We start from the raw sequence: 23,930 nt of genomic DNA on the forward strand, positions 1-23,930 counted from the left end.
TATATATATATATATATAATCACAATATGTATCCAGAAAAGCCATAACACACTCCGGTCAGTAGGTGGCGGTAATGCGTATTATGGTTGTTTATCAAGCGCCATACAATCGAGTAAAAAAAAACAACAAAAGAGACGATTCTCCTTCACAACAGCGCATGCGCGAATTCAAGGTGAATCTGGCAGGCATGAACCTGCGGGATGAATTTGTTTAGCTGCTGCGGTTATGCTAACTAGCCTGAAGTGACTTCGCTCTGTCGAAACATCTGCTCGAGGGATAGAAAGTCTCACGCTACGTAACCTCACTTCTACTTTGAACTTTGAGCCGCGAGGTAAGTTCTGTTGTCAGTGGCGTTAGTGTCCGTAACTCATCAGAGTCAGTGACGTAGTGTCCGTAACTCATCAGAGTCAGTGACGGCTACGTTACGTAGTGTCCGTAACTCATCATAGTCAGTGACGTTAGAGGTGGCGGTTACGTTACGTCCGTAACTCATCAAAGTCAGAGACGTCAGAGGTGGTGGCTACGTTACGTAGTGTCCGTAACTCCTTAGTAATGACGTCAGAGGTGGCGGCTACGTTATGTAGTGTCCGTAACTCATCAAAGTCAGTGACGTTAGAGATGGCGGTTACGTTACGTCCGTAACTCAAAGTCAGAGACGTCAGAGGTGGCGGCTACGTTACGTAGTGTCCGTAGCTCCTCAGTAGTGACGTTAGGTGACTGCTACGTTACGTAGTGTCCGTAACTCAAAGTCAGTGACGTCAGAGGTGGCGGCTACGTTACATAGTGTCCGTAACTCCTCAGTAGTGACGTCAGGTGACAATCTGTAGCAGAAGAAGTGACCCATCTGAATAACTGCTCATTGTTTGGTTACAGCTATCTGTACAGCATGGGGCTGAATGACACTTATACACTATGGATCCCAGAATACTTTATTTAGCGGCACCGTTTAGTTCTTGTAGAAGAACCGTTCCCGTGTTGCTCGTGAGGTTCTGATCTGCATCGTGTGTTCCTGACTGCTTCTCCCTCTTTCTCTCACAGAAACACAGCTGGCATTGCAGGGAAGCGGCCCGCCAGGATGACCAGTGTAAGTCTGTGTTTGAGTAGAGCAGAAGAATGTATATAATATTCACAACTAAGATTGAGAATTGTTGTGTTTTTGTTAGCTCAGAATGGGTTCATTTAGTATGGTGACTGGTGCATGACAATAAACAGTGCAAAAGTAAAGTTAAAATGTATAATAACATGATAAACACGTTAAGCGTATGTCTGTTACTAAAGCTCTTCAGGTCTACACAGGGAGCAGGTCCTCTCAGTCCTGCATGGTGCACCACCATGTTTCTACAGTAGCTCAGAAGGGACAAACCAAGCACTGACTAGAGAGGCTCTCATGTCTCTACGTTACTGAAGACGTCTAGAAAGGGTAGAGTGAGTTTATAACGGAGGGGAACATATCCCCTTTTAAATGAATGTGTTACTGTGTAGACGGGGCCTCATTTGAAACGGTTGCATGTGCTGTACACATGAGGGGAGGCTGAATAACAGGAACTCTTTATGAATCCATCACACAGGTGCTGTGCAGCAGAGCCCGGCTGGTCAGTTACCTCCCAGGGCTTCATGTGCTGGTGCACCGTGTGGCTGCAGCCAGAGCCTCCTCCTCTGCCGGCTCGTCGGGCCCTGATGAGCGCCGCGTAGCCTTCATGCCCTCTGACATGGGTAGGATGTCTGGTTTTAAACATGAATGAACTGCAGCTGATGATGCAATATAACATGAGAAGCCTGGTACAGATCCTAGTGTGTTTCACTTTGAGTGTGAACACAAGCTTTGACAGGTTATCAAAGGCAACACGATGGTTAAATACAGTTGTGTGAAAAAGTGCATGCCCCTTCCTGATTTCTTGTCTTTTTTGCATGTTTGTCACACTTAAATGTTTCAGATCAAATGCATTTAAATATTAGACAAAGATAACAAGTAAACACAAAATACAGTTTGTAAATGAAGGTTTTTATTATTAAGGGGAAAAAAAAAAAATCCAAACCTACATGGCTCTGTGTGAAAAAGTGATTGCTCCCTAATAACTGGTTGGGCAACCCTTAGCAGCAACAACTGCAATCAAGCGTTTGCGATAACTGGCAATGAGTCTTTTACAGCGCTGTAGAGCAATTTTGGCCCACTCATCTTTGCAGAATTGTTGTAATTCAGCCACATTGGAGGGTTTTCGAGCATGAACCGCCTTGTTTAAGGTCACAGCATCTCAATCGGATTCAGGTCGGGACTTTGACTAGGCCACTCCAAAGTCTTCATTTGGTTTTTCTTAAGCCATTTAGAGGTGGACTTGCTGGTGTGTTTTGGATCATTGTCCTGCTGCAGAACCCAAGTGCGCCTCAGCTTGAGGTCACGAACAGATGGACATTCTCCTTCAGGATGTTTTGGTAGACAGCAGAATTCATGGTTCCATTTACCACAGCAAGTCTTCCAGGTCCTGAAGCAGCAAAACCGCCCCAGACCATCACACTAGCACCACCATATTTTACTGTTGGTAGGATGATCCTTTTCTGAAATGGCGTGTTACTTTTACGCCAGATGTAATGGGACATACACCTTCCAAAAAGTTAAACTTTTGTCTCGTCAATCCACAGAGTGTTTTCCCAAAAGTCTTGGGGATCATCAAGATGTTTTCTGGCAAAACTGAGACAAGCCTTTATGTTCTTTTTGCTCAGCAGTGGTTTTCGTCTTGAACCCTGCCATGCAGGCCCTTTGTGCCCAGTCTCTTTCTTATGGTGGAGTCATGAACACTGACCTTAATGAAGCAAGTGAGGCCTGCAGTTCTTTGGATGTTGTTCTGGGGTCTTTTGTGACCTCTTGGATGAGTCGTCGCTGCGCTCTTGTGGTAATTTTGGTCGGTCGGCCGCTCCTGGGAAGGTTCACCACTGTTCCATGTTTTCGCCATTTGTGGATAATAATTCTTTGGATCGCAGCATGAAGTCTAGCTTTTGAGGATCTTTTGGTCTCCCTCAATTTGTCAGGCAGGTCCTATTTAAATGATTTATTGATTGAGAACAGGTGTGGCAGTATCAGGCCTGGGTGTGGCTAGAGAAATTGAACTCAGCTTTCCAAAGATGTGATAAACCAGTTAATTTATGTTTTAACGGGGGGGGGGGGAATCACTTTTTCACACAGGGCCATGTAGGTTTGGATTAATTTGTTCCCTTAATAATAAAAACCTTAATTTAAAAACTGCATTTTGTGTTTACTTGTGCTATCTTTGTCTAATATTTAAATTTGTTTGACGATCTGAAACATTTAAGTGTGGCAAACATGCAAAAAGATAAGAAATCAGGAAGGGGGCGTGCACTTTTTCACACAACTGTAGCTGTGCAGCCTCTTCCTCTGATCCATTGATGTTGGTGTGTAGACTAAGCATTCGTTCATATGCCCTGTGGATAACGGTCCTTCTGTTCATGGACAGTGTGGCCCGATGAGAGCATGGGCCCCTTTGGACCCCAGGACCAGCGTTTCCAGCTGCCTGGTAAAGTGGGCTTTGACTGCCACCTGGAGGGATTAGCAGAGCAGAAGAGGAGCCGGGCGCATCACATGGTCCCTGATGTGCTGTCGGCCCCGTCCAGCAGCGAGAGACACGAGTTCATTCTGGCCCAGGCCATCGGAGAGTTATTTGTAAGTATAGTGACGTCAACGTGATGTTCCCTTATTAATGAGACACAACACGGTTCATTAAAACAGTTTATGGAAAAGGAGCAGACGGAAGTCAAACATCTGAGACTGATGTCGCCGTGAGAGATGAGTTTATGGTCTGTGATGCTCAGTGTTGTTTCTTTAAGTGTGTGTGTGTGTGTGTGTGTGTGTGTGTGTGTGTGTGTGTGTGTGTGTGTGTGTGTGTGTGTGTGTGTGTGTGTGTGTGTGTGTGTGTGTGTGTCAGGAGACCGATGACCTGGCCTCGTCTCAGAATGCTGAACCGTACTTTGACAGCGCCGGTCTGGAGTGTGCCGTGCAATCCTGCCCTGAGCTTCTCGCTAAAGGTGCAGAACGGAGGCTGCACTGCAGCAACTGGCCCAATTATCCATAACATCCATGTTCATCTCCTTAATTTAGACTTTACTAAGAAACAGGCAGTGTGTTCCTTAGTGAACAGCTGTGTATCTTCAGGAGGGAAAGATGCTGAATGTTGCTCTTACTGCTGATGAAGTGCTTCCTGTTTGTCTGATGTGATGAACAGAGTTCCAGGCCATGTTTCCTGAAGCACCATCCACTGGTATGATGGTGGTCACAGTGACCCAGAAGACCCAGAACGATATGACGTCCTGGAGTGTGGAGGTGGAGCAGGAGAGGGAGCAGATGCTTGACAAGGTGAGCTGCTGTTCTTCTATGTTTGGCTAGACTGGGAGTCGGTCTGCATGAATGATTTATCCTCAACTAGCGGGGCAATCAGAGAGTCCAGAGCTCCTGTGGAAGGAACATAATGCCTGCAGGATTTGGCCCACGGTCCACCGTCTCTTGGGCACGGGGCTCGCAGTGTTTCTGTAGTCCCGCTGACAAACTGAACTGAACTGAGTCCCTAAGTCCTCGGCTGATGTTTTCCAAATTCACAAGTGTTGAAGTATCCACTGGTTTAGGGACCGCTCTCTCCAACAGACTAAAACCTAAAGGAGGAATGTTAGGATCCTTGGGGCCGATCAACAAATATGATCTCGTACTCGCCTACCTAGTTCAAAGCTTCATTCATAACGTCAACGTTCCAAATATTTGTAGGACTTACTGACTTGTTAATGTGTTACTTGTTACTGTGTGATCCTAACGTTCCAATAACTCCGGAGCGTTGTATTGAAAATCCACTAATATCTCATGAAGTATTTTTCCAAAAGCAACATTGTTAGTTCCCCTGCTGGCCGCGCTGACGAGTTAGAGATAATTTACACGTTCAGAGAAAATGTATTTATTTAATCAAAGGATTTGTGGAAATGGAATTCTTTGCTTATTTGAATGCAATTTAAATTGTGCTTTAAAGGAATTCTTTTCTCCAGACAATGAGCCAGCGAGTGCGTCTGCTCGTCTCTCTGGGAGCAGGGAAATCAAAAGGGTTGGCAAGCATGGAACGCATTTTATCATTTACCAGATTTAATTATATCGTATGTATCACTTATCCTTTTGGCCTATATCTTCTTATAAACAGTGTTTTTTTTGCCAGATTCTCAATCAGACAGATGGTGAAACTACTGCTGCAGATGGCTGTGGAGCGCGTGTGTCCACGCTGTCGTTCTGAGCACATTAAAGAGCAAATTCAGTTCAGTTTATTTTATATATCACAAATATAAATCATCCTGAGGGCTTTACAATCTGTACACATAACATCCTGTCCCGGGACCTCACATCGGATCATCTCCAAATAAAGATAGTAAAAACCCTTTCACAGGGAAGAACCCTTCAGGAGAGCAACAGAGGAGGATCCCTCTCCCCGGATGGATAGAATGAGCAATGAGGAAGCAGGCCAATGTGTTTAATGTAGAATCTGATCAGCCTTCATGGAAGCCACACGTCCGCTTAGCCAGAGCATCCTTAATGAATGTATCTCAAAACTGTATTCATTAAGTTATCTTTCCCCTGCTGTAATTCACTGGAGAAAAACAACAACTGTTGAACATTTGAGTGTATATATTATCACCAACCACGGGATTATGAGATAATATGACCAGGAATGCATCAGAACCATTTATTGTCACGTAGGTTTTGGAGGAGGAGGAGCCTACAGACTTGTGATGCGACAGCCATGGAGCAAACATCCGTTTTCCCTGAGCTCGTTCCTCCAAATAGTTCTGTTGTTGTAATGAAGTGTTTTGGGACACAGCCTCGGGGAGGAATGAGCACATGGTGTGTTTACCAGCTAAATGTTACTATCAGCCCACTTGCAACTTCAGAGTCAATTAAAAAGAAGGTTGTTGATTTCTATATATGAAATATCAGTAGTATTGCATAATGATTACTTTTTCACACCACCATCAAACACCAGGTGACTCCTGAAGCCACTAACTGCGTTGTGTCTCTTTGCAGTTCGTTGACGGAGCGAAGCAGATCTGCTCCGCCTTGCAGAGCGACGGCTTCTGGGCCGACTTCATCGACCCCTCCTCCGGCCTGGCGGTAAGACAGCTGGCACTCTTGGACATCCACTTCTGAATCTGCTCACCAAAAGGGTTTACATTTTATTTAGCTTTCATTTATCCAATGAGTGCATTACATACGTAGGTAGTTTGTTTGGTGGAATGTCATTGGGTATCACAGATTGGACTCCATGAGCAGCATCTAACTGTCCCTACTGCCGCCATGGAGAACTGTTTCCTGTCACTGTGCTACTGCTGTGTAATAATGAAGCTCTACGTCATCATTCTAGCTGCAGGTCACAGAAGTGCGCTCTTACCAACTTACTGTTGGGATCGTCCCTACACCTCCAACTTGAGAATGAATGCTAGCCGGATCATGTGCTGATGTCACTAATTTTATGATATTACTGATATTAGTTTTATCAGCCTTCATTGGTACTATTTAGCTAACTGTTTGGAAAAGGGATTGGATGAACCATCTGTTAATCGAACTCTTACAGACGTTTACCTGAAGCTTTTATCCAAAGCAACTTACATGTTTGCTCTATACACCGCAGACACAGCAATGGGGAGCAATTAGGGGTTAAGTGTCTTGCTCAAAGACACAACAACATGGACTAGCAGAGCTGGGGCGCGAACCACCAACACTCTGATTGAAGGACAGGCATGCTAACCACTTAGCCACAGTTCTTCACTCTTCATTCATGAAGAAATACTCTCCAGTCGTTTTATAACTGATGTATTGCAGCGTCTTCAGGAACCAACCCTCCTCTAAGCCCCGCCCATAGCTGCATGCAGCTCCTCACAGGACTCTGATTAGTCTGATCTGGCTCACAGGACACAAACGCATAAGTTGAAGCCTGACGATGGATTTTGAGTGACACGTGATCCTGAGGTTCTGGCATGACCTGGAGACATGGAGGGAAAGACAGATGTGAACAGATGCTCAAGGGGGCAGGCTCTGAAGAGGTTTAGACTGGTCTGGAGTGCTGTGATGTTTTCTGCATTGTGTTACACTGCCACCATGTGTGATGTTAATAATGAACCATTCACCAACAATTCATGATCAGTTCAACAGAACAAATGACAAATACATTTTATATTTCTTAAAAACTGAGCAAAACTCGTATTGAAGTGAATTGCATGAGTTAGTTGATCTATTTTCTGGAGATGGATGTGATCCCATAACTATTTGCTGAATGTGTGTTCCTCCCCAGTTCTTTGGCTCGTACACCAACAACACTCTGTTTGAGACGGATGACCGGTACCGCCACCTGGGCTTTCACATTGAGGACCTGGGATGCTGCAGAGTGATCCGACACTCTCTTTGGGGGACGCATGTGTTTGTGGGGACGATATTCACCAGCGCACCACCCAGCAGCCTCGTCATGAAGAAGCTGCAGAGCAGCTGAACACATCTCAGAACCCTGGTGCCATTAAACTAACACAATTCTTTAAGAACATTATGAACTTACTTCTTCCTGTTTTTACCTTCCAATATGTATGTATTTATATATTACAATCATTAATATGAAGACCTGAGCTGAAAGCTTCGGTCTTCATATGAAAGGTTCAGGTGTGTGGAACCTTTTAGATTCAGAACCCTCAGGAACATCAGTCCTCTGTCTCAACTCATCTCATTGTGTTGTCTGAACTGTCTTCATGTTATTTCATGAACTCTGTAGCTGACTGTTCCCTGACAATATACACTTCACCCTACCAGCTTCAAATGTGCTTCTTGAATACTCTAAAATACAGAAAATAGATCATCCTGCTGCTGCTGCTGCTGCTGCTTAAATGTGTGAAAACAGGCAGCAGAAATAAATGTTTTTTATTTTTATTTGACCTTTATTTAACCAGGTAAAATCAATTGAGAACCAATTCTCATTTACAATGATGACCTGGCCAAGAGGCGGCAAAAACAGAAAACAGAAATTCGGGGAAACCACTGTTATTGTAGAGAACTTGAAGTATTTATGATAATACTTGTTTTATGATAAATGACCAAAGGTGTGGGGATGCATGACCTGTGCACTTTGGATCCTGGTGGGGATTTCATCCGACTTCCTCTGGAGAGCCGACTGCATGAAATGTGAAAATCATCTTGAACAAATACGGAACGCATACAATTTTGAGAGCTACAGAAGAAATGGTTGATGGGAAGCTAGTTCCCAGTACAGCTGAGAGCCCACTGGCACTTTTTAGATTCCTGCTACTGAAGAAAGTCTTCAACCGGCTCCACGAGTCTTACGTCACCACTCACAAGGAAATGACATCACTTCCTGATCATGTTTTCATCATTGGTCCACAATGTTTATCAGAACTTAAGCAGTAAGAAATGTGTTTAATGAGCACATTTCTGACATTAACATTCTCTATAAATGCAAACAGGTCAAAACCACAGACGGAAAACATGTTTAATCAGGTTGCCCCAATAGGGGCTCCCTCCTACATTTCATCCTCATGAAATGTAGGAGGGAGCCCCTATATACCAGAACAATTATAAATGCCACAAATTCTCTAAAGTCACTTGTGTGTACCACTAAGAACAAATGATCATTTACGCATTAATTGGAACTAAAACATACAAACACTGCTAAACTGATTCTGGGTTCCGGAAGGTCAAAGTTCCGGAATCTCTGTGTTCCAGAACTTGTATTAAAAAAATATATATACAAATTGTATTAAAGTATTAAAAAAGAGATTCAATTCAATTTATGTGTTATTCTCATGCGGTTGTGGCTCATGGGGAGCGTCGTCGTCCTGCAACCCAAGCTAGACGGGTCCATCCCTGGTCTCCCCACAGCTCCCAAGTTGAAGTGTCCTTGTGGCAAGACTCTGAACCCCAGTTGCTCCGCGGGCACTTCATAGCAGCACACTGCTCAGGATGAGTAAATGCAGAGACAAAATGTTTTTCATGTGTACTCTAGAGCTCCAGCCCTCACGGTGAGGCAGAGGAGCTGGGAGACAGGCACACGGGTCCTGGAACACACCAACCCTTTCTTAGCCCTCCTGGTCTACAGAGCAACCCGCTTCAAGCCCCAGGCCTGAGCCCAGCTCATAGACCCCTCTACAGTTCCTACACTGGAGGCTGATCTCAACCTGGACCACATCTCCACCATGCGACGGAGCGATGAGAGGATGAAACCAGCGTTGCTATGTTGCTGGACGAGGACCGAGGCTGGACTGAGCAAGGTGACCCACGAGGTCATACTTAGTCCAGAGGGAGAACGGAGTGCTGCGCAGGAACGTCGCTATCTGAGACCCCCACTGCCCTCTGGCCTCAGACCTGCAAGGCTCCAGGAGGGAGGGGATGGCTGGAGTGATGAGAGATGAGCTTGTTGTGGCAAATGAAGAGGAAGACCAGCGGGAAGCCATTTATTGGTTTGTTTAATATTAATAATAATCTTACAACAACTCAGAATTATAGACCTTCCTTCACGCCACTTTCCACCAATCCGATTCTCACAAGTCGTGGTCCAGGTCAAGAGGACTTCTTGTCCTTGGCCAGTCACATGATATTTGTACACTTGATCCGCTGACCTTCGTTTACATTCTTGCTTATTGTTTCACCGGCTGTGTGCAGATCTCATAAGGTCACGTCCGCTTGTTTTTCAACAAGCTCAGCCGGTTCTGATGCAGATCGAGTTCCAGTAGAGTTTATTTTCCACGTAACACTGCAGTCACGGGGACGTGGGTTTGATGGCAGTAACATGGACATTGCTGAACTTTATCACTGTTTAGTTGACCATGTTTCAGAAAGCGTGGTTTTTGTACGAGAGCTGAACGCCGATAACAGGAGGATTTGTTTCAGAATAACTCTGTATTACTTATTTATGAATAAGGGCAGCTTGTTATGTCAAATGATTCAGGAAATGCTGAATTGTGTTTTTACTCATACAAGATAGTGTAGGTATCATATTTATTACATAAAGTGCTACAATAAGCAGTGGCGGGCCGTCAGGGCCTTCTCTGTTGGCCTAAACACAATCACACAATTTAATGTTTCGGGTATTTTGTTAGACAGCTGATCGACTCAGACGGCACTGAAACCGCAGATTAAAAATCCACTTTACTCCAATTTACTTTACTCAAACAGTCGGTGACTAATTTCATTCATTATCTTTAACCGCTTATCCGGTTCAGTGTCGCGGGTTCACCTGGGCCCTATTTCTCGTACCTGGCTAAACAAAGTCAAGCAAATGTCCTAATCTCCAGCTTACATTAGCGAGATGATTGACATCAGGCTATCTGGGTTTCTTCACGGCTGATCCGCGCTGAAACGGTCTCGTTAATTCTAGCCAGACGTCAGTCATCTGGATAAATGCGCGCGCCCGCTCCTCTTCAGAAGGGATAATAATGGAGCACTGACACCACGATGTTCTAACAGCACAATGACAAATAAACTCAGAGGAACCTCTTTTTATTTCTCTAATGAGAAGCAGGAGATGATCATGAAGGCATATGAGGAAGTCAGTACCGTAGTCATTCACAGCAAACGCATTGCGAATAATCCAAAGTTTTTGCAACATTGTTGCCGTGAACGCAACTTTAACAGCGCCCCCGCTGCGAGACATAAGCGTCGCAAATATATCAGACAAGTTAAATGCGTCAGTGTTGAGAAAATGTATCGGCTAATTTGAAGTGCTTCATCACCCAAATCAATCAGATTATATTTACGAATAAATATATACTTATGAGGATATATGTACTGTATGCACGTATGAATCATGTACTATATATGTGTATATGAGTTTGAATATGTGTATGGGCGGATCAGTATGTATGTATTATTCATAATCAGAAACTCAATCAATTGGAGCAGTGAAAATAAATTAAGTGAGATTCTCTGTATTCTCATCACGATCACCTTAATCATGTTCTACAATAATGATATGTATGGTGTACTAATAACACTGTCATATAATTATGAGTGCTTTCAACACATCCATAAGTTTCTGAAGCGCTAAATAAACTTAAGAACAGAGAGACAGCGAGTGCGATCACTAGCAGCGGCGAGTCCGCGGCGAACGTGTGGCAGGCGTCAGGACAGCGGCGACTCAGCGGCGAGTCAGCGGCGTGTTATCGGCGAGTCAGCGGCGTATTATCGGCGAGTCAGCGGCGTATTATCGGCGAGTTAGTGGCAGGCGCCGCTCAAGTGCCAGCACTCGTCAAAAGCTGACAAGCTGAGTGGGTGGAGACAAATTTCCAACAGGTCATCTGCCGTAAATCAGTTTTAGGATCATAGAATGGAGGAGCTGCGGGTTTTCTTCTTTTGTCAATCCTAAATGTACAGATAGATAGATAGATTATTTCATTTTGTTTAACCTTACACCACTTGGGGCGAACGGCTGTTGTCAATTAAGCAAAAGGTAAATATAATCAGGAGGATCAGTAGGACAGGTATTGCTGTAATGGCAAGAGCAAACAGTTTTTGAATGTGTGATAACTCATGATAACCTGTGATAATAAACATTATGATTTATTTTAGTCTACGGTTTAGTAAAATGGATTATGACAGAGAATGTCTCCACATCGTTAATTGTACGCATCTCTAAACTGAGCAAAAAGCAATGTAGTGGCCTTTTTTTGATAGGCAAGGGGTCACTACATATGATAACACGCATTTAGCGTGTTAACATATTGTGTACGGGCTTTTATTGTGAAGGGAAAAATGGAAAAGTGTGGAGGAGGTTGGAGTGAAGAGGAGAGAAGAATAGAATTCCGTACACAATATAATAGCTTACAATCGCTGTATAGTAATAGTGTGATGATAATAAAAACACACAAAATATTGTAGCCTGCTGTGTATTAGTGTAGTAGTATTTGTGTAGCAACATATACAACGTAGGCTATAAAACAATCAATACATAGTAGTGACTTTAACAAAAATCCAATGTTGTCTTACAGCCACTGGGGGCGAACGGGGGAGAACTTGTTCGGACACGTGTTCAACAAATCCCTGTCCCGTTCTCTGGTGTCTCTTTCGATCTGTTGATACATATTCCATTGCACCATGACACCATAGCATCAAATCAGCAATGTTGAATCTACTTGTATCCAATTCATCTTACATGCTTAGTGACAGAACAACACAGGATACCACATGACAGGATAAGACAAGACAAAGTCTTGACACGAACCATCGACACGACCACGGTCAAAACCTGTTTGCTTCGAAACAGTACGTGTATTTCCAATGCTAATAGTAATAAATAACAAGTAATAATAACAATGTTAATAGCAGTAGGTGTTGGCCCGGACCAGGATCCAGATATAACCACGGTCCATGTAAACCATGGCTGCAGTTGTCTGACAACTACTGGCACCTCTCTGAGCGCTGTCACTCCAAGAGAGGTGTGCATGTTCAGGTTTACCTGGTGGAAAGATTATTCCAGTGTTTAGCTTAGACAGTGCCGTCTCCTCAAAGTAGTCTCATAATGGTTGTATAACAGTATGACATGGTAAAATATATATATATTTTTTTATTATTAAAAAAAGGTGGGTACATTATACATAATATGGTATATAAGTGAAATATATTATGAAGTGATTATTATTTATTTAACACACATAAAAAAAACTCACACTATCTATCTATCTATCTATCTATCTATCTATCTATCTATCTATCTATCTATGTATCCATCTATCTATCTATCTATTTATTTATTTATTTATTTATACCAAAAACCAGCAGCTCCGCCATTCTATGATCATAAAACTGATTTATAGCAGCTGACCTGTTGAAAATGTGGCTCCACCCACTCAGCTTGTCAGCTTCCCGGCGAGTGACGCTCGCTTGCCGCTGTTGAACGGCGACACGCCGCAGACACGTCGCAAACTCGTCACGCCTGCGCAGACACGCCGCAGACACGTCGCAGTCGCCGGCGAGTCGCCGCAGACACGTCGCAGACTCGGCGGCTGGCCGACGCCTGCCGCACGCTTGCCACTGGGTGCCGGTGCCACAAGGAGGTGCTCGGCCTTACTGTAAGAACAGCGCGGCATGCAGCGGCTGATAGTCTGTGTCTGAGACGGGCGATCAGCTGCGCCTGTGGTGATCAGTGTCCGCGGCTCGAGAAGCTCTCGTAAGTAAATAATTTCTTGCCGTCAAAATCTATATCGCCGTGTACAGGAAGTCATGATAATGTAAAGGATGGATCCTGGCGATCTGAAAGAACTCTCTCCCTATAAAACTAATATAACTAATATCGCTCCTTCATCAATGAGGAAGGGAGCTGCCTCTTTTGTCCGTGGGAGTGGCCAGCTTATCCAGTGAATTTCAGTAAACCTGCCCGGGAGCAGGTTTCAATTTTTGGATGTGTTGCTATGGTGATTTATCTAAGCTTGCTTCGAGAAACCGAGAAAGCCTGACCTACGTCATATCATCCTGACAATTAGCCCGCTAACTCAGTAAACCAGGTACGAGAAATAGGGCCCTGGAGACAGGGATCACCTGGACAGGTCGCCACACATCACAGGACTGAAACACAGACAATTCACACCTTTAGTCACACAATGTAGAGTCATCACTTAACCTGAGCTAATCGAGTTCAGCTGAGGGTCAGTACACCATCGGTGCTCCAGTGAGTGTTTGAGCAGCAGGATGGTGTGTGGTGTACTGACTCACAAGACAAAAGAAACTTATCTTATGTATGACGTGAAAGATCTCCATTTCATCCTCTTTGGCGACTCCTCTGGCGATAATAAATATATAATGATAAGCGGTAATTGCAGCTGCATTTTTTGGATCTCACTTCCCATTGATCCAAACGTTTTTAGATAAAAATAAAGAACATGTTTAAATGTGTTCCTGAAAGGAATGTTGAAATGCAAAGGGCTTTCACCAGCGGCCCACAGGCTCCCTCTCCATTGTGTTCCCTCACCGGGCCACTAAACAGACATCTGTTTCAATGAAAGTCTCACACATTATTATTCTTCAGTAAGAATCATTTTTGCATTGCATCAATGCTGATTCAGCATTTTTCATGAAAAGGTGAAAGCTTGAAATCAAATCACAGCATGGTCTGTGCTCACTTTAATTTCCACAATTTGAGTATTGCAAAAAGGAAAAGTATACATTCACAATATCAACATTCACAACCAAAGTGACAGTAATATAAAAATAGTAGTTATTTTCTGATAGTTTCTTGAGTAAACCCTCAAAGTGATCCTCTAACACTGATGCTTTCTCTCTGAGAGAAACGGTTTGTTCTTCCTCGGCGGTTAGGAGTCGGTCAGCGTCATGTGCCAGATGGAGATGGGGCCGAGTCTGGTGCAGGGCCGGCCCCCCAGCACCAGCAGCAGGTCGGGCAGATGCTGTGCGACATCTTCGTCCTCCTCGTCCTCCTCATCCTCCTCCGTGCGGCTCCACTGGGTCCTGAAGGCCTTGTTCTCAAAGGTCAAGCAGTTTCCAATCCGCTGAGCGTCGCTCCCCACCTCTGTGCCGTGGTCCAGGTTGGAGGAGCGTGTGAGGGTTCTGCTTCCGTAGCATCTGTCCGGGCTGAACGTCTCCAGCTCTATGGCGCCCTCTGAGCCTAGGAACGTGAGCGGGGCAGGGAAGCACTTGTTCTTGAAGGGCCTCAGTTTCCCTCCCAGCAGCCCCACTCCTGAGCTGGAGCAGGGGCTGCTGGTGTTGGACTTGTAGCTGGGACCCAGCCCAGCACAGCAGTGGTGGATCTTGTCGGGGGGGCTGCAGCCCGGCAGTGTGGCGACCTGCCCCCAGCCCTGTGTGCTGAAGTTGTACCGCCACAGGCAGCTCTTTGGAGAGGTCTGGCTCTCGCCTCCTCCAAAAATAAGCATACTGTCCTTGTAGGCCACAGCCGAGTGTCCCATCAGCCTGGAGGGCCCGGATCTGAGGGAACAACAGAGGTGCTGTCAACAGGAGGGAGCACTGACCATGTCTACTGTGATGGGGAAACCCTGTTATACTGAACCCGTACAACAAATACAATGAAAAAACCTGAGAGGAGGTCCAGTTCTGCTTCTAGAGGCCGAGCCAGCGGACTTGGTTGATCATGTCATGTACAAAGTAACTGAAGGAGCATTCTTTCACTGATGCAGGTGAAGTTTCTGACCTGGATGTAACTTACATTTACTTTAGGGGCGCACCATGTCACTCATTATAATACCAGTGTAAACTACAATGTGATAAAAAGTCCTCTCATCTTGATATCAGACTCAGATGTCAGGACGTTTGCGCGTACATGGAATTTTTCTCGGTGATTGGTGCATAACAATAACCATAATGCAATAATAGAAGAAACAAAAACAAATTAAAAGTATGTTAAAATAAGTATTAAAGTGTCAAGTGTATGTAACGTGAGGAGTATTGCAGGGAGACGTCATTTGATTTGTATATGTACATGTATATTTACAGTATTGTGTGTATTTCAGAGCCCTGTGAACAGACCCACCAGTCTGTAGAAAAGGTTCTGAACAGTAATGCCGTTGTTAGCAGGCTCGTTAATGGGATGTAATGACTAAAAATCGGTGATGCAATATACTGCTGCATTACAAGGAAACATCATTACAGGACAACATCACAGCTTGCAATGCAGCAGCACATAGAGGAACTACGGAGGCCTGGGTGGGACAATCCCAGGAGTAAATGTCAAACGACTGTTAGCCGGTGAGTGGCTTCCCGTGGAGTCGTGTTGTTATTGGTGGACCCGAGGAGATGAGTCAGAGGGACGGCTGAAACGCTCACTTGGTTTTGAGGGAACTCCACGTGGAGCTGGTGGAGTTCCACTTCCAGAAGTCCCTCTGCTCCCGCAGGCCTTTCAAGCCCCCAAACAGGAACATGCAGCTTTGGCAGGCCACGGCGGAGTGACTGTGTCTGGGGCCCGGCCCTGATGAGCCCTGCTGGGAGTCACTCAGCAGGGACCAGGCCATGGTATCTGTACGCGCACACGCACACGCACACACACACACACACACACACACACACACACACACACACACACACACGCACACGCACACGCACACGCACGCACACGCTGCTTAAAGACATGTTTGGTCGCTTTTGCTCTCTCAATTCAATCAGAGTTCAATCCGCCAACTCAAGCTAACAACATGCTGCACACATAGCGGATAACATGAACAATACATTGTGTACGAATAAGAATAACACGCTTCTCTGTTGTGAAACATTTGGAACCTCTATCCGCCCCGTCTTAAGGCCCGAGTCACAGAAGATATTGAGCTAATGACAATACATCATAAACACGCCCATACAGTTTAGTAAAGAGTGTCATTTTGCCATTTCTCTGCATCTGACTGCAGTTATCCACGTGAGAAAGTATAAATGTTCGTGTCTAGAACACAGCAGGCAGAATAATGGAGAGAGAAAAAGAAAAATGACACATTCAATCCGCTAAGTGCAGATCCTGACCGAGGAGCTGCAGAGACATCCCTCCTCTCGTGAAGCCGCTCCACTAGTCGTGTTCTGCCTCGTCCCAACTCCTGATTGCTACTTATATGAAGAGCGAAGCGGTTCATAAACAAACAAAATCACTTTTCTGTAGAGCTATGTTTTATTATTATGCCCCTCTAAATAAAGATTGGCAAAATAAGTAAGGATTAAATAAAACTTTAAACTCACCGAAGTCCAAGCTCCAGAAGTCCTGCGAGGATCCCTTCATGTCCACGAAGCCTCCGTACAGCAGCATGGCCGCGCCCACCACAACGGCGCTGTGCGCTTTCCTGTTGGACGGCGCCTGGGTCTGAACAGAGAAACACTCATGTACTACGACGGCCAGGACTCCATTCTCACCAGCACCTTACCTACTCTTAACTTGACTTTTCAGAATTCATTCTCTTATAAATATGTAATTATATATTCATTAATATTTCTCTCGTTTAGGTTCCATGGACGACAGAATCCCAGATCTGTCAGTGTGCACAGGGAACACCTGAACGCACCACGCTGCGTTCAAGACAACCGGGAGATGACAAGTGCCTCCAAACTTGTAAGAAACTCTGGACGTTGTCAGAGCTTAAGTTTCTCTCTGTGTCCACTGTGGAAATCTAATTATAGCTGCGTAAAATGTATGCTCATGATATTTCTGGTCATCACTGAGCATTTGAAGTTCATACAAACATGTCTGTGACGTTTGTGAAGATAATAATGAAATCCCTCATCATTCAGTACATTCTGTAATGTCTACAAGTACAACTTATTCTTTCATTGTTGCGCATTACAGATTTAAAACAGGATTTAGTGCTTTATGATTATTGTCAGGAGGAACACTTTATATGATGCGCTTCTACTTACAAGGTGAAAGTCTCTCTGGACCTGAGCAGGGCTCGTCACCCACTGCTGTTGTGCTGAAACACACACACACACACACACACACACACACACACACACACACACACACACACACACACACACACCTTTAATGGTGGTACATATTTTACTATATTAGCCTGCAGTGAATTTTACAAACCATCTCTAACAGTCAAGTTACATTGTATTACTAAAAACATTTAGTATTTTTAATGGCTGATGACAGTATTTTTCTGATTCATGGAGTGATACAAAAAATCCAAAATACTAAAAAATCTAAAATGTGGAACCCAGCTTTCTCCAACGTTCTGGGAATGTATGTAAATTAGTACATATTTATTAAGTCAGCGCTTTATTCGGATATTTAAATATCTTCAGAAAAGTGTAATTCAGAGAATGCAAGTGCAAGTGCTAAACTGGGGAGGTTTCATGGTGCCATCTACTCGTTACACTCTCCCCTTGTAGAACACCCTGCTGCATAGACATGAAAAAATGACACTCAATGATCACATACTTTTGTTCTGGAGCAAAAAGGGAAATAAGGTTCCTACATTGTCTTCTCAAAGCTTAAACGTCTAAGATGTCTAAATGTTGGTGAGCAGATTCATCACATGTCTGTACGCACTGAGGAAACACCAACTACACAACCTGAGACTTATGCGGTTACATAAAAAATAATAAAACTAATTTTATGTGTATACACACACACACACACACACACAGAGTTGCGTAACAGGGTATTTTAACGGACTTGTAAAAAGCAGAAACTCTTTCCTACATGATAAGTTGTCAGCTTCAGTTAAATTGTTCTGCTATTCAGTTGGACCTCTTTGTTCAAACTTTCAAGAAAAATGTACAGTCAGGAAAAGTTTCCCAACAGTACTGAAGTGTTAGCAGTGAATATCTTGACTGGGCGTGTCGGGCAGCGCCTGCAGCCCACAGGCCACAGCACGTTCAGCTGTTCGCTCCACAGAGACACTCACCACAGTCAAACACCCAAAGGGGGCATCTCCAGCGCGTGTATGCAGAGTCCAGGACGCCTCCAAACACGTACAGGAAGCCCTGCAAACACCACCGGCGTTACACATAGTGTTCATATTAGCAACATATGACAATTCATAGTATTTTCAAATGTGTGCACCTCATGAGCCACCATAGAATGCTCCTCTAGTTCTTCTGGTGCAGCTTCACTGGTGCAGTTCAACTCTGTCCAGTCGTTACAAACTAAAACATTGCACACAATTAGATTAGTTTCCTCCATATATCCATATATTATGCCAAATACTGTAATATTGATGCCAAGATTACATTCACATTTTGGTTTTGATTTCAACAAATCCCTCTTTTTGTGTGCTCTCAAGTGAAGGGACCAGTAGCTGTGTGTGTGTGTGTGTGTGTGTGTGTGTGTGTGTGTGTGTGTGTGTGTGTGTGTGTGTGTGTGTGTGTGTGTGTGTGGCCCTTACCCACGCTGTACCTCCAGAAGTCCCTCAGACCGCTGCTGTTCCTCCCTCCCAGGACGTACACGTTCCCGTCATGGCTGCAGCAGGCGTGCTTGTAGCGGTCACACGGGGCCCGGCTGCTCTGGGGGAGCCGGGTCCACAGGCAGGGACTGCTCTGACTCATCGCTGCCGCTGGAGCATGTTCTGAAGGAGCAACAGAAAGGAGAGTATGAAAAGTACCCAAAGGCTTTTTGTATCATATACAAATAAAATATATTCTAACTGTAATAACTGGTTTCAGTTCCCATAGGTACCTCTCTAAGCTCAACACAGAGGGCTTGAAGTAGTTCTCCTTGTGGTCCACGAGCAGCTTGATCTATTAGCTCTAATAGATAGATAGCTATAATAGATAGCTCTCAGTAAACTAAACTCAGAATAGATACATGGCCCTCTCAGCTGCACATGAAATGCTAAAATGCCAAGCGCAGGTGGTAAGAGCACAGACTGCAGTTCATGTTTTGGTTCATGTTGAGCAGCGACCACATGTCAGTCCCATCACTGAGCAACACTGCTGTTGTCCCTCCACCCCGAGGACACCCAAGAGCCTCTCTTCCTCTGCGGCCACCTCCCACAGTGACAGGCTGCCGTGACGAGCCGTTGTGTGTGAGCAGTGCTGGTTGTTATGGTTGTAGGGCGCTCGGCCTATTCGTGTTCAGCTGGGACTCACAGCAGCTGACTGCCAGGGGGGACGCAGTGGAGGCCGAGCCGCCGACTCTCACGTCCAATATGGACACGTGGCGCCCTCTGACTACAGTCAGGATTATTCTTTTGTTGTTTTTATTGCACCATTTAGGTGACGCAATTTATTTACACTTATGGCAGTCATTTACGGCAGTCGTTCCCAAACAAAATTGACTCTAAATTACCATCATTTACTAAATGAACATCATGCTGTATTGAAGAAGACTTGAAACTAGAGATTGAGACATAAACTCATGTTTACAATGTTTACTGAGGGAATACATATATATAGACTTCTATACAACCAGAGGAGTCGCCCCCTGGTGCACAGAGAGAATGCAGCTTTAAGATACTTCCAAATACCTTTTCAGAATCGGAGGTTACCGCCTGGTTTATTGCCGTAATATATTACCCACTAATCACTGCTTTAAGGTCTAATTTCTTCAGCCTGTGATACGGTGTGAATACATCACAGATAAGGGTGTTGTCATCCCTCTGCTTCCCATCAGGCCGAACAATGGCCGTGATATACGCAGTCACAACATGCCACGTCCTGTCCTGAGCTTTAAAGAGTTGTTCCGAGACGATACCAGCATCTAAAGCCAAAAATTATCAGCGAGTACACACGTCTGTGCACTGATCCGATATCACGTTATCATATCAATTATCAGCTCATTTACGCTGCACAGGAACAACAACAACAATCTCTACATTCTGCCCGATCGCTACTGCACACGTGAAACCCTCAACTGAGATGAGAAAGAAACAGATACGTTTTAATGTCGCATATTTAGCTTAATACATTGTTCCACAAACAGTGAATCACCACATCTGAGAAGCTGGAACCATCAAATGTCCGACATGAACACGTCTAACCATCCAGGGGTTCATCTTCCACCATCTGTTGCAGCTCCAAAGCACTTCCTAACACAACTGTAGCTAAACTCAGGGATGCATTGCTGTTGTTGCATTTGACCTTAAAAAAGCCGTTAGTGATTCACGAGGATCGACTCGGCCGTCAGAGGAAGAAACGGAAACATCCATTGACAAAACCCATGACTCACTTTAACAACCTTTTTCAATATTCATGAGGATTCTGCGAGGATAAATATTTTATCTCTGTGCGTTTCGCTCTCAACCGTGATGTTCCCGCTCCTCACTGTGAAGAGAGGAGCTGAAGTGCTCCCCAGGCACAGCTCTGCCTCCTCTCTTCACCTCCATCTTATCAGTCACATGAGTAAACAGCTGGGAGGTCGTGACATTCATGTCACACACCCACCTCTGCCTTGTCCAAACACCTGATTGTTACTTAAATAAAGAGCGAAGCGGTTCCTAAAACAAACAAAATCACTTTTCTGTAGAGCTATTTTGTGTATTATGCACCACTAAATAAATACTGGCAAAATAAGAAAGGATTACATAGTATAAAATCAAATATACATTAACCTCAGTCAAGGAGGAGGGATGAGGTTTGTGTTGTTTTATTGAAATATATTCCTTTATAGTCTTGGAAGTCATTTCTAATAGTTTGCTCTGTGCATCAAGTGGATAAACTGTCAACTAGTGTTTAGTGTGTACTGTGTATTTATAATACATTTCAGTGTCCATGTAAACCTACCAATAAACTGCACAACTAAATAAACACCACTTGTTGCCCTGATATGTATCACATATGTTCACATATCTGTCAGTGGAGTTATGTGTAACTTCATGTGGACTCACTGGGAGTGAAGCTCCTCCAGCATCGTCATACTCACGTATTCACCACCAGTCTCCTGCTCCAGTGGTCTGGCTTCATGTTCTCTTTTCTAAAGTAGCCAAAGTAGTCCCGAGTTTGCTGAGACCTTCCAGCACATTTATATACACCTCGTGTGAGCCGTTAAACACGTTATACCGTGAGCTTACTCCCGTTAAACGGTTCCGTTTCGACGTCCTCCCGAAGTGACGACACCGTCTTTAGGTCAGTTCCTTAGCGGCTGTTCATAACAACCGACCCCGACTCCGGCACACGGTCAGTCCACAGAGGCACGCCACGTTTACTCGATACAATGTAACGCCAGTGTGTATCAGACTACATACATACCGCCATGGCGTTGTAACGGTAACGGTGCGTTCAAGTTGAAGAAGAGGAAACAAGGAGATGGAACTTTAGTTTTTCGAGCTTCCCTGCTGACAGTAACGCTATTCGGTGCGGATAAGACGCAGGACAGTCTGTGTGTCGGCGCCGCATTGTGTGTGTCCTCATAGTGTGACAGGCGTTTCATGATTGAAGAAAGTTGCTGTAATGAATATTTTGTTACTTACGAGATCCTAAATATGTTTCTCACGGTCTGGTGGCTGTCGCTCTGTAGACGGTCTTTTGTTGCATTCAATGTCTCCTCGTAAACTGCGGCTTCTATCTTGAAAAGTCCTGAAGAAGGAACAATTTCAGATGTGCACAAGTTTATTTCCTGTTGCCGTGTTGTTGTTGTTTTTGAACTTTTATTATTTGTTTATGATTGAGAAAATGCATGGTAAACATATAACAAATACTTGAACAGTTAATGGCATAAATCTGTCAAAATGGGTACATATTTAAGGTTTTACTATCTTTTCTAGTTTTATAATATATGATTATGCTATGTATTGTTTGAATTTACTAGCAGTTTACATCAATCTCCATTTTTGTTTTTTTGTAGAAATACCTTTGATGGATAAACTTAATGAATCATTTTCAAAGTAATTTCATTCACCTTATCTAAAATCAAATATTTAGAAGATATGCACCAGCTTTTTTTCCAGTCCGGGTCTCAAGCGAGGTTATTCTAGTAGTTTTTTGTTCTAGATGTAATCTGCAAGGGGAAAATATGTTTATAAATTACGGACCAGGAAATGAGCATTTGTTTGTGACCTTCATGGACCGGATACCTCTCTGCTGTAGGCAGATGATGTGATCCTGCTGGCCTCCTCGGACCGGGACCTCCAGCATTCACTGGGGTGCTTTGCAGCCGAGTGTGAGGCTGCGGGGATGAGATTTGGCTCCTCCACATCTGAGGCCATGGTGCTCTGTTGGAAACCGGTGGATTGCTCCCTCCAGGTGGGGACGGAGTGCCAACCCCAAGAGGGAGCTGAGCCGGAAGGAGAAGCTCTCAATGTACTGGTCGGGCTGCATTCCATCCCTCACTATAATCACGGACTCTGGGTCGTGACCAAAAGAACGAGGTCTCGAATACAAACGGCCGAAATGAGCTTTGCGTGGTATCAACTACAGCGGTGTAGTATCAACTACAACGGTGTAGTATCAACTACAACGGTGTAGCATCAACTACAGGGTGTAGTATCAACTACAACGGTGTAGTATCAAGTACAGCGGCGTGGTATCAACTACAGGTTATCCATCTCTATGATGAAAATATCAGTGGACACACAGTTCCCATAAAGAGTTGAACCGCTGATCATGTCCAACGTCTAACCCTTTTTAGAGTCTCCTGTACAGCCGCTGAGCTATAGAAGAACTGAATGATTAATAGAATACCATTAATTTAACACTCACATTAGTAAATATATCACTAATACTCATCATTAATTGCGTTTTCTTTTGTCACATCAACATTAATGCACGTAGCTCACCACGTGAATCGGTTCTTTGTTAAGCTGCCACTCATGAGACCACGTCCCTGTAGTTGATATCACGCCCCTGTAGTTGAGACCACGCCCCTGTAGTTGAGACCACGCCCCTGTAGTTGATATCATGCCCCTGTAGTTGAGCCCACGCCCCCCCACGCAAGATCCAGGCCAAAAGAATTAAACAAAAAAAAACGGACTCTATATGGACTCTTCTGAAACAGGACCCGTTTGAAGGCAGCGCTAGTCGCAGCGAGGCGTCTCATGAGGCAAACACACCAGGGTCACGGGTACAGGGACGTAAAGACACACCGTAAAGACACATAAAGACACAAAGAAAACATGTCCTCTGTTCATAATGAGGAAGCATGATAATTCACAGTATTTCCATGAGTAAGTGAAGGCAGCCCCAGTGCAACTCAGGAGGAGGAGCAAGTACGTGAAAGCAGGGTGTTGGTGGAGCGCATCCCTGTAGCAGAGCTGACACTACAGTTAACACGTTGATCACATGACAGCACGTCTATGTGCTAGTTTTGTGACTCTGGCTGCTTTTGCTGTCACAGCTTGGACTTTGGACAATGTACGAAATGTGATTATTTTATTGTTGAAAAGCAATATGTTTCTGACCTTGTAGGTGTGGTCTGTAAATGTTATTACATTATTAGAGGACAAGACAAAAACATTTATGTGAAGCAGTTTTTCAGAAGGCCATAAGAGGTTTTTTTCAAACCCTGAACAATTAGTTCGTC

At 44.4% G+C, this 23,930-nt stretch overlaps 2 protein-coding genes across 2 annotated transcripts; one reads left to right on the forward strand and one right to left on the reverse strand.

Moving 5' to 3' along the window:
* Positions 1-184: 184 nt before the first annotated feature.
* On the forward strand, positions 185-7,874 carry mmadhcb (metabolism of cobalamin associated Db). Its single transcript, XM_079230807.1, has 8 exons — positions 185-331; positions 1,039-1,084; positions 1,569-1,713; positions 3,468-3,673; positions 3,936-4,035; positions 4,233-4,363; positions 6,062-6,148; positions 7,326-7,874. The coding sequence occupies exons 2-8, from the start codon at positions 1,076-1,078 to the stop codon at positions 7,518-7,520; spliced, it is 873 nt and encodes a 290-aa protein (XP_079086933.1). The 5' UTR covers positions 185-331; positions 1,039-1,075; the 3' UTR covers positions 7,521-7,874.
* Positions 7,875-14,168: 6,294 nt separating this feature from the next.
* Positions 14,169-21,934, reverse strand: klhdc3l (kelch domain containing 3-like). The gene is made up of 8 exons (XM_079231075.1): positions 21,883-21,934; positions 18,862-19,041; positions 18,540-18,622; positions 18,382-18,460; positions 17,384-17,436; positions 16,712-16,832; positions 15,818-16,007; positions 14,169-14,962 (listed from the first exon to the last, which is right to left on the reverse strand). Exons 2-8 carry the CDS (start codon positions 19,019-19,021, stop codon positions 14,335-14,337), a joined length of 1,314 nt encoding a protein of 437 aa, XP_079087201.1. The 5' UTR covers positions 19,022-19,041; positions 21,883-21,934; the 3' UTR covers positions 14,169-14,334.
* Positions 21,935-23,930: the final 1,996 nt, after the last annotated feature.

The sequence above is a fragment of the Taurulus bubalis genome, assembly GCF_910589615.1.
Source record: "Taurulus bubalis genome assembly, chromosome: 15".
Lineage (NCBI taxonomy): Eukaryota > Metazoa > Chordata > Actinopteri > Perciformes > Cottidae > Taurulus > Taurulus bubalis.